General features: G+C 42.5%; 1 protein-coding gene across 3 annotated transcripts; it reads right to left on the bottom strand.

The window, feature by feature from the left end:
* Positions 1-205: 205 nt before the first annotated feature.
* Positions 206-10,918, bottom strand: LOC112430268 (interleukin-21 receptor). 3 transcript variants are annotated; one of them, XR_013095257.1, is made up of 3 exons: positions 10,111-10,918; positions 2,003-7,001; positions 206-1,835 (listed from the first exon to the last, which is right to left on the bottom strand). XR_013095257.1 is itself a non-coding variant. In XM_024798508.2 (2 exons), exon 2 carries the CDS (start codon positions 6,975-6,977, stop codon positions 5,583-5,585), a length of 1,395 nt encoding a protein of 464 aa, XP_024654276.2. In that variant the 5' UTR covers positions 6,978-7,001; positions 7,252-10,918; the 3' UTR covers positions 206-5,582. The 3 variants fall into 3 exon arrangements, 2 of the variants coding, with proteins under 2 accessions (XP_024654276.2, XP_024654275.2); XM_024798508.2 differs by having other exon boundaries at positions 206-7,001; positions 7,252-10,918; XM_024798507.2 differs by having other exon boundaries at positions 206-7,001.
* Positions 10,919-11,501: the final 583 nt, after the last annotated feature.

Below are 11,501 nucleotides of genomic sequence, written 5' to 3'. Positions count from 1 at the left end.
ACTCTGTCTCAGTCTGGAGTTGCCCCTGGTGAGAGGCGGCAGGCTGGGTTGGGTATTCTAATATGCCCTCGGCTTGCTGCCGGTACGTTGGGGTTTTTCCCGGTGAATGAGAGGGTTTGTTCCCTGCGCCTTAGGTTCGGGCCACAGTTTGGCCATGTTACGTCTGGTTCGGTTTGGGTAAGACGGAAAAACAGCCGAGTCCGTGTAGGTGACAAACATAGTGATTTTATTGCACACTTCTAAGACAGAAGCATGGGAAGACAAGCGTACAGCCACAGATCTCCAAAGAGTGGACCGCTCCCCATCCTTATATAACCCATGATCCCATGATGACGTAACACAGTCAGACCTTACTGGAAATGATAACAGTTTTGGGCCTGTTCAGAGAGTTTACCTAATATGGACATCAACTGCTAGTTGTTAGAGAAAACAAGTGTGTATTACATTCGTGCCTTTTGTGAAAGTATATCTGTCAGAAAACTGTCCTCAGACAACCCTCCTATTCTTACTAAGGGTGTGTGTACACATTCATGTGTTGTATAAGAGCGTGCATGTACTTTCAAGGCCTGTGTACGTGCAGAACGGAACATAGAACCAAGGCAGGGTCCAGCAGGCCCCACAGGCTTCTGAGTGATTACAGAACTGTGAAACAGCTTTAAGCAAATAACATGAGTAGTACAGAACAACAATAGACTGATTAGAGTACTGATAATCTGTGTAGATTAATGTTAACCTAGATATGGTTCAAAGATTATTCTGTCAACTGGTTCAACAATGGTAAATGATTAATGATTGATACTTCTGATTATAACTGTGATCATAAGAATACAAAATAAAATATCTCCTGGTCACATTCCTCCTCTTTGGGCTGGCTTGCCAGCCCAACTCACACCAGGATTTATTACCAAACCAAACAAACACGTTATGACACTTATCAATCCCAACACCTCCGTTGTTTTCCAAATTTCCCACAACCCAGCTGTTCTTTTAGCTTCGGACTCGAGTTTCAGCCTGACACGCTTCAGGCCCCTTTACCACCTCCTCTTGGAGTGAAGAAACGCCCTCGGATTCTTCTTTCTTCGACTTCCGGGGTTAGACCACCCTTCAGTCGCTACACAAATCTGTGTGTTTGTTGTCCGTTGTGACCGCCGTGTCCCCCTTTTTGCCAAAAGCCTCTCGAACCACGTTGGTCTCTGGTGTTCCTAGGTTTCGCCAACCCCTTCCTGGTTATCGCTTGTGGTTATGGGATCCATCTTATCAAGGAGCCCCAAGGCCATGACACTTGACCCCAGTTGCTGTGAAGGGTCCCCATATCTCCGTGTCCCCGTCTGGTGTTTGTTCCCTTCTCTGCAAGAGACAGAAAGCCAACACCTCTCCTGCGCTGGCTCTCCTAACCTAATGTCGTTGACTTTGTTTATTCCAATCCTATGCCATGCTTATGTGTGTAAGCGTGCATGCATTTAACCCTCTGCACGTGAAGTCAATAGCACCAATATATCAATCCGATCCGTTGTCGGATGAAGCTTTTGACCTTCCCAGACTACGTGCCAGCTCCTTATAAGCACATTTGCAAGGTGTGTATAAAAACGAACAACAGACCTCAAACAAATTGGGCATTCTCAATTCTAACATGAGTGTAGTACTCAGTTTCTGATCATCTAATTATGCTTCTCACTCGTTCCCTAAATTGTCTAGAAACCTTTAATTTTGCCATACCTAAATTATTAAAACACAGACCAAATGATAGACCCCCTATATAGCTTTTACCTTTATGAGCACACTTCAATAATGAGCAACAACCTGCAATCTGTACCAAAAAATCTTCATGGTCCCACCTGCAATTAAAGATCAGATGCATTTTATACCTGTTTTAATTCCTCCTTATATAGAACCTCCTCAGTTTCAGGTTAGTAGCGATTAGTCTCAATCAATCGTTCTAGTTGTATTTTGCAATTCAGCTAAAAAGCAAACCTGTTAAAGTAAACAGCTTATTTACAACCACCTGCAAATCATAAGAGTAATAAACGATTCAGCACAACAGACAAGTATCATGTTCAGGATTTCTCCAATCATTAAACCACTATTATTGCCAGAATTTGCTTTATTCACCCTTTGGGCAATGTTATTCCAAGAGAGAGAGAGCCCCTAATGGCCAGTTAGTGGGCTCTAGGTTAACCTGTCCCCAAATTTGTTATTTGTTATTATTACTTGTTTTCATGTCACTTGTCTGTTTTCTACTGCACCCCTCTCACCAAAGCAAAGCAAACATCAGCAGCACATTGACCGTAGTCAGCCATCCTCATTCCATAGGTGCTATAAAAACATTTCCTGTAAAAGAATCACAGTTTTCAAGACAGGGTGTGTCTCCCCCAACACTCTCACCAGAATACAGTGTAATAACATCCCCCACTCCTAACCCATAAACACCGTTTCTTCACACATCCGCCCAGAAATCCTGTAATAGAAAAACATTAAAACTGTAACCCTGTAGGGAAGAAAATGTAAATGGTAACGCTGCGCAGTTACCTCTGTAAGCAACACAAGACACAAAAATGGCATTTACAGGTTCACTCATCCTCGAATATTTTGTCATCCTTCTACTCCTGTAAAAGAAACACACATAAATTCATCCACCCTTTTATCCTATCTAGGTGGAGGTGGTTAACCTTGAGTCATGGTCAAGTCTTGTCATCTTTTACCAGTCAGTCCGTTTGTTTTTATTTCCAGTCTTTCATCCATTCTTTCTTTCTTTGCTGATAGTGAAACCTGTCGTCGCATTTAGTTTCCACACTCAGCAAAATGACGTCATCTCAAAAAGAAAACAAGAACTTGAATTTGGATTACCTCGCTGAATCCTTTTTTAAACAGGGACTCTCGTTTCTAATTGTCCCCACAAGTGTTTCCTCCAGAACCCATTTCAATGCGGAGAAACTCACTTACAACAATTTTCTCGCCGACGTGTAATGCTTGTAATTTCCGATGTGCAGATCTGCTTAAAGAAAAGATTCACAAACAAAAATCAGTGCACTGTTCAAAATATAAAACAAAATAAAATGAAAAATAACAAAAACAAAATGCAGACGCCCGGGTCTTAGGACTTGTCACTGAATATTCTTCCCATCAATAAAAATACCAAACCTAAACCTACACAGAGTCAAATCAACACCACTGCAACCTTTTCATATTCATAAACCTATATGTTTTGCGTTCGTGAAACAAAATTGAACCATTAAGTAATTTGAGCTCTTGAAATGTTTTAATTCTCTTAATTCTGCCAGTTTATTTCAACACTTATTCAATGACTTTTATTCAACTGCTACTTGGTCACTCGAATTTTACCTGTTCAAATTGCCTAGGGTTCAACAAAGTCTAGATCCCCGTTATCATGAAACTCGAACGGGTGTACGATGATTTCCTTACAGTAATTTAGAATCATCACTCAACCTAGCTCTACTACTGGCACTGCGTGACTTTTTTCCCACTGGAAACCCGAATTTAGTACAGAACTTTAATGCCTCAGGCAATCGTGCTCAAGGGCTGTCCCCCCTTCTCTTCTTCTTTGTCCGTGTGTTCCTCCTTTATTAAATCTCCATCACAATGACGTGGCGCTCTGAAATAAAACTCACACTGTTAATTCCTCGTTTTCACTCTGCACCACTGCTCAGAGTGTTTTCTTTTCTTTTTAGTGTACAGTAAACAATTAAGTCGAGGCCTTAAGCCCCAGATATCTCGCACGGGCATCGTCTTCATAACCAAACCGCTCCGGACTCTGCTCCCCAGACCACACAAATGCCCTCTGGGCTTATTATTATAGCAAATTCTGTATTTGACGTTGTCGTGTGCAGCATTGAGCCTTTGTCAGTAAAGCATTCTTCATTGCAGCAGCTGGAGCATTGTGTGTCACTTCTTAGTAAATTAAATCAACATTTTGATTTTAGTGCATGGGTATGTATCAGTTTTTACTCCCTTAGCGAGTGCATAAGTGTTCATGTGTGTGTTTCTCTTCATTCTAAGTCGGCGCATGCAGAAGTGTGTATTCGTGTGTTGGTGTATGTTTGTGTTCATCACCTTCCTGTTCTGTAGTTTAGGTAAACCAGCGGCCTGACGCATGGCCTAGGGTCCTCCCCTCCTCTTTGGGTCTGTTTTCATCCGTTGTTGCAGCTGCCTGCATCTTCTCCTTGTAACTTGACCCTTTTGCTTCTGTATGGTCTTTCAGGGTTTACTCCTGCTGTTGGAGCTTTGCGTCAAGTCTGACGACCTCCTGCTCCAGCAAGCTTCCGCCTGATTACAAGTCCTGTACGTGAAACTCCAAGTCTGACTGATGAGTTCAATTAGCAGCCAGCTCCTCCGGAGCCATGCTCAATTTCTGTTCTGATGCCTTGAGCTCTTACTGAGGGCAAACACCTCAGAGTCTTTTCCTTCCACGTCAGATTGGAGTTTGTTTATGTTGTCCTTACTCTGCTCCACGGCCTTCTGCAGCTCTTCCGTTCGGCTCTTCTCAGAGGTCAGCATTCTTTTGCTCACCCTCCCTTTTCCTCCGGGCTTAATGCGCGTCTCGTCACAGCTCTGTCAGCTGACGCAGCCTGGGAATTTCCCCCGTGTAGTGAAACGGGCGTTAGGTTTAGTGCTCTCCGTCTCTGCTGCATGAGATCGCTCTTTTGCAGCACTGTTGACATCCTCAAGTTGTTGTTGTGAGTCCAGCTGCTGTGGCCTTCAGGGGTCAAAGGGTCAAAGATGGTCGATGGTAGAGGGGAGGGTAGGAGTCCAGGTCAGCTTCGGCTTTCAGAAAAAACAAAAACAAAACAAAACAGGCGAACAGGAAAATGATGTTGTGTTGGCTGTGCTGTGTTAGCTGGTCCTCTCCCCCCTTTTTTTTTTTTTTTTTTTTTTTTTTTTTTTTTTTTTGAGGTTACACTTTATTGTTCCCTTAGGAAAATTTCAAAACAATCGTTTCCACTGAATATTTGCATCACCTGCACAACAACTTGGAGATGGATAATGATCCAGGAAAGATCCAAACACATCTCTCATAAGTCAGTAAAACAAGAACAAAGTTACTGATTTAAGCATAGATATGGATCTTTATCTCTTTTATTGTTGATTTCTTAGTAAAAGCTAAATGCAAAGTATAAACATATTGCAAATAAGGTAGATTAAATTAAAAAAAAAAAACGGAACAAAACACTTTCCCCATACAGCTACAGAAAATCATATCATCCAAAGCTCTAGTGGAATTCACAAACATTCACGTCTTAACATTCTGCAGTCAGAATGCGTCAAGTGTTAACATATGCAAATCAGCCAAAGCAGAAGCCTACTCTATGTGTTATATGGTGTTTTTTATGTTTTTGTCATAAAAAATGATAATCACATACATTTGAACAGATGTAAATGTTGTATGAAGTTCAAGCACAAACCCGCTGCTATCAAGAACACACAGCAACTTGCAACAAGTGAACTGGCCAGCTTCAAGCCACTTCATGGAATCTCTCCTGCCATGTGGTCTACAGCCGTGGCTGTCAGTGCCACCACTCTTATGAATTTTTCTGGCTCCAAACAAACTGACAGAACCATTTCCTGCTTTAACTCTCGCGCTCATGCTGGGAATCAGATGAAACTTTTACATTGCTCTCTTTAGACAGTAAAACAGGAACAACACCTTCAGCTGTTTTGTTAAGAATGCAGTAATCACTACAGTAACATGGTGCTAGAGTCTCAACAACAGGACTGCTTGGTAAACTGCACTCTGGGCTTTGTGTCACATCCTCAAAGCTGCAGCCAGAGTCAACACAGCTGATATCCAGGACATCTTCAGGTGGAGAGGAGGCAATCTCTGCCTCCCTGCCCCTCTCCCAGACGGAGCAGGGGAGCTGAGTATAAGAGGTGTTAGCTGGACAGACCATAGCTATAGGAGCAGGAGCCATATCCATCCCAGGCAGGCCAACGTAGGAGGTCTGGCACTGAGGGAATGCCAGCTGAATCACTGGAGGGTTTAGGAAGGTCTGGGTCTCTTCTGGGTCCTTCGTGTTGGGTTTTGGCACAACAGCCACTCTATCACTTATCATGCCCTCATCGGCTTTGTGCATTAGTACATTTTTACCTTTCGGAGAAAGCCATTCCTGGAGATCACCTTTATGTTGCTGATACAGAGGCTGAAAGAAAGGAGCCGGGGATGGCGTGTGGGACAGAGTTTTTATCTTCATCCTTGCAGCTGGACTGTAGAATACAAACAGCAGAGCTCCCAAAACCAGACACAGTGGGAACAGATATTTGGCCAATAATAATAATAAAGTTTCTGGTTCTTCTTCTGCTTTGTTTTCCCAGCATGTTGGTTGACTCCATTCACTCCAAGTTTCACTATATGTTTGAGGTCTATATCTTGCTTTAATGCAATATTCACTATTTTTCAGGTGCAATTTCCGATTAATAGATTCAAACTTCTTTTGGGGTGGAACCGTAAAAGTTTTGTTCTCACTGCTTTCAGGTGTTTGAAGTAATATTTCATACATGAGGTAACCACCAAGGTATAAATGGTTATCATATCGACTTTTAAATGTAATGTTGAGAGTCTCTGTTGTTTCTTGGACCACAAGCTCAGGCGGAGGTTTCAGCTGAATGTGATTTGCTAAATTAAATTCATTTTCTAAATTGATGCATTGAGATTCATCACAAATGTCAATTTCATAGGAATTATAATCCGCCCAAAGCTTATTGTTGAGTTGACATTCACAGTAGTAACTGTGATTCATCACCACAAGTGGACAAGAAGGGTTGTGTTCGGAGTTCTCCTTGAAATATAGGCTGTAGTTCGTTTTGTTCTTTCCCAATGGAATAGCAGTGATGTTGTTGAAGACACAAGTAATGTTGTGTATATAGTCAGTCACACACATCCATGACGGTACATCAGCTTCGATCCCGCTGGTCACTGCAAGGATGCCGCAGCACCAAAGCCCAAACAGGAGCTGCCAGCACTTCATGTCTTTTTGAACACAGGTATCGTTCTGTGGATATGAATAAAACATATATGTTTAAAGCCTCTTTGAATTTTGCATTACAATGTATCTACTTCTTCAGTATTATGAAATTTGTACCATTTCATCTATATTACAATTGATTAGAATTTATCTTTTCGTAAACTACACTTGTCATAGGAAAATAACAAATAAAATGCATCAAGTTTATAACTTTTCATAATGAATAAATTCACCAGCTGACATGAGTTCAGTGATATTTTAGTAAATGTGCCATTACCTCAGCTCTGTGGTGCCACTGATGTCTCAGACGGTGAATGAGACATAGAGCTGAGGTTTAAACTTATCAATCACATCACAGGAAGTCTTTTTTTTACGTCATTGGGTTTTTTTTCCCCTCTTGCCTTCTTGGTTTGGGCACGTGCTTTTGATTTAGTTTCATTGTACTAATAAAACTGTTCAGTCTCTGAAGATTATCCGGTTCTTTAAAGTTTTTTTTTTCCCGTGATACAAAACTGTTGGAGGAACATCCAGGAGGAATGTTTAGTAAAAAAAAAAATCCCCAAAATCTGTCACCCGAGCACACCTAAGTTTTCTTGTATTTTCAAAAACTTGAAACAGATGCCATGAAATCCAGATCTGTTCACAACAAAAACAAAACATCACCGCGAGGTTGTTTTGTTTTGTTTTTTTGTATTATTTTTTATGTTTGTGCATGCTCCCCTCAGAGGAGTATCACAGCTACATTTTGACAGGCGTCGCACTGGCAGTTGTTGCGAAAACAAGCGACGGAGTGTCTTTAACCTGCCTAAAACTACATTCTCTCTTTTTTTGTTTTTCCGGGAGGGGTGAGGACAACTCTGGTGTCCAGCCGTGAATTTTAGCCAAAGCTTGGCCTGTCTTCTGCTGCCGTACTCAGGTTTCCAGGTTAAGAAAAAACACCTGTATGAAGACACTAAACATACATTTAGTATTTGTATAAACATAACTGCCTAAATTATTGAACTCTTGAGGAGGGTGGATTTCAGAATCAGAATCAAAATCAAAAACTTTATTGTCATTGTCATGAGACCAACGAAATTAAGAATGGTCCCCGATCATTGCATCATCCCTAGCAATATAAAAATATAAACAAAACAATAAAATTCAATAAATAAAATAGATAGAATACTTAACATACTAAGTATTCCCACAATCATGCTCCAGACCGTGCATAGATTAACACAAGAGTGGCATGGTGGACATTTTTGTAGTATTCAGATGTGTTATTGCAGTTGGATAACAGCTGTGTTTGAGTCTATTAGTCCTTACTCTGATTGCCCTGTACCGTCTGTCTTAGGGCAACAGTTCGAACAGGGAGTGGCCAGGATGTGAGGTGTCTTTTATGATGTTTTGGGCCTTTTTAAAACAGTGGGCGTTGTTTGACTCTTTACTAACTTTAAACCCCACCATAACAATTTCTCACTGACAAACTTCTATGCATCCATTTAAACATGCGAAGCCAGCACAAAATCACACACATACCCCTACAGCAAAGCTTTAACATAACCACAATGCAACTCCTCCCTTAAACGGGAGAAATCACCCTAATTCAACCAACTCTATATAAAACGTCAAACAAAGATAAACCACAAACATTTCTACACTTCTGTGTCTTCCACGCAGCACAATAGGCAGAAAAACACCGATTACTCACAGTCTACAACAAAAGAAAAACCTGCTCTTTTCACAACTCTCACAGCTAAAGTCAAAACTCTTACCCAGTGCCTCTGAAATAATAAAAAATCACCAAATACTCGGTTACTCTTTTCACTCGCGCCCTCTCACTCCCTTCTTCCTCATACAGCATACACGCTCGCTCCCGCGGACCCGCTCGGCCCCGCGGGCTCACTCGGCCCCCACCTTTTTTCTCTCACAGAGACAGAGAGAGAGACCCTTTTCCTTTTTTTTATTTCCAGCACACATACACACACAGAATCTCAACTGAGAGAAAGAGGGAGAGAAGAGAAAAGAGTTGTAGAGAGGAAGTTTTTTAGCAGGAGTTTCAGATCTAACAGATTTATACAACTTATTTACACACACCGGTAATTTATAATCTATATACACACGGGCCCGCATAGACGTCATACCAGAAGAGATTACTCCTATCTTTTTTGACTAATTTAAAAGCACCTATAGCCCAGGCCTCGCCTTGCTGGTCAATACACGCCTCGGGAACGCCCTCCCGATAGCGCTCAAATTCCTAAGAAAACACCATATGCCAGAACAACTTTATCTCACTTCTCTATTTCTCTGCTGGTGTTGCTAAATTTTTGACTAATTTAAAAGCATCTTTCAGCCCAGAGCCTCGCTCTTGCTGATCAATTACCCGTCTCAAGTACGCCGCCTTGAAAACGGCCTCATTACTAAGTTCTAGTACTTTAAAACTGCTTCCCCGCCCGGACACCCGGATCTCCACCAGCGGCGTGAATATCCCAGATCACGCTTTTGGCTTTACTTAAAGTTCACAAGCTCCTGACGTTTAAATAGGAGGCAGCCGGTCCGCGACTCTACCTGCCAATTAATGCAGTAGAAGGCAATCACTCATAGATTACCTGGCCATTAAGGGCGTCCCAAGTGCCCCCGGTAGACCAAACCGAGCTTAACCATAACAACGCGTCCGTTGCATGTGGCGTCTGCCAAAACGCTGAACAACTGCATTCCTAGGGGCCGCGCCCCAGTCCTAATCAAATTTACTTATTTTAAAAGCCTCACTGTGGGTACCCTGCCCTCCAGTTTAATTACCTGAGACCCAAAACCGCGTTTTTGCTACTCAATCAAAACCAAATTAACCCTACACTACCGATTGACTGGCTGGCATTCCCAGTCAACCCACATTTAACCTCTTAAACCGTATTTATTTATTTCCACACACCTTAAACCGTATTAACTTAAACACATAACTTCTTAACTCAAAATTCACCCCCAAAATGAACAACAATGAATTTAGTCAGACTACTATGCCCTATTTTACAACTAATTAGTCAAGATCACTATGGACCAACGCCAGAAGCCCAGACTGAGTGAATATTATTTAATTAAATTTAGTTTTAACTTCCAATATAGCGCCTTTGGATAAAAATCAACAGGTGGCACTCACCTTTTCTTATGACGCCTGGCGTCACTCAGACAGGCTGCTGGCCTCCGCCCCTGTTTGTCACCCACACGATAGCTGCAAGCTCCCCTCCTCTCCAACCGGAGTTTCGGCACCAAGTTGTTACGTCTGGTTCGGTTTGGGTAAGACGGAAAAACAGCCGAGTCCGTGTAGGTGACAAACATAGTGATTTTATTGCACACTTCTAAGACAGAAGCATGGGAAGACAAGCGTACAGCCACAGATCTCCAAAGAGTGGACCGCTCCCCATCCTTATATAACCCATGATCCCATGATGACGTAACACAGTCAGACCTTACTGGAAATGATAACAGTTTTGGGCCTGTTCAGAGAGTTTACCTAATATGGACATCAACTGCTAGTTGTTAGAGAAAACAAGTGTGTATTACATTCGTGCCTTTTGTGAAAGTATATCTGTCAGAAAACTGTCCTCAGACAACCCTCCTATTCTTACTAAGGGTGTGTGTACACATTCATGTGTTGTATAAGAGCGTGCATGTACTTTCAAGGCCTGTGTACGTGCAGAACGGAACATAGAACCAAGGCAGGGTCCAGCAGGCCCCACAGGCTTCTGAGTGATTACAGAACTGTGAAACAGCTTTAAGCAAATAACATGAGTAGTACAGAACAACAATAGACTGATTAGAGTACTGATAATCTGTGTAGATTAATGTTAACCTAGATATGGTTCAAAGATTATTCTGTCAACTGGTTCAACAATGGTAAATGATTAATGATTGATACTTCTGATTATAACTGTGATCATAAGAATACAAAATAAAATATCTCCTGGTCACAGCCATAACAAACACCTTGTTCGAACATAAGAGTGTCCATAAGTGCACGTGGCACCAGGACGCTCTAGGCCGCAGGTCAATGATCAATTTTGTAATCATATCACCAGACCTGCGACCATATGTTCTGGACACTCGGGTAAAGAGAGGGGCTGAGCTGTCAACTGATCACCACCTGTGGTGAGTTGGACCAGGTGGCGGGGGAGGACGCTGGACAGACCTGGTGCACCTAAACATGTAGTGAGGGTGTGCTGGGAACATCTAACAGAGGCCCCAGTCCGCGAGATCTTCAACGCACACCTCCGGCAGAGCTTCAACAGCATTCCGAGGGAGACTGGGGACATTGAGTCCGAATGGACCATGTTCAGCGTCTCCATTGCCGAAGCTGCTGCATTGAGCTGCGGCCGCAAGGTGTTTGGTGCCTGCCGTGGTGGTAACCCCCGAACCAAATAGTGGACACCAGAGGTGAAGGGAACCACCAGGCTGAAGAAGGAGTCCTATCGGGCTTGGTTAGCCTGTGGGACTCTGGAGGCAGCTGACAGGTATCGACAGGCTAAGCCGAATGCGGCTCGGGCAGTGGCA

This window comes from Maylandia zebra, linkage group LG22 (assembly GCF_041146795.1).
Source record: "Maylandia zebra isolate NMK-2024a linkage group LG22, Mzebra_GT3a, whole genome shotgun sequence".
NCBI lineage: Eukaryota > Metazoa > Chordata > Actinopteri > Cichliformes > Cichlidae > Maylandia > Maylandia zebra.
This window is presented reverse-complemented; position numbering and strand designations above follow the sequence as displayed.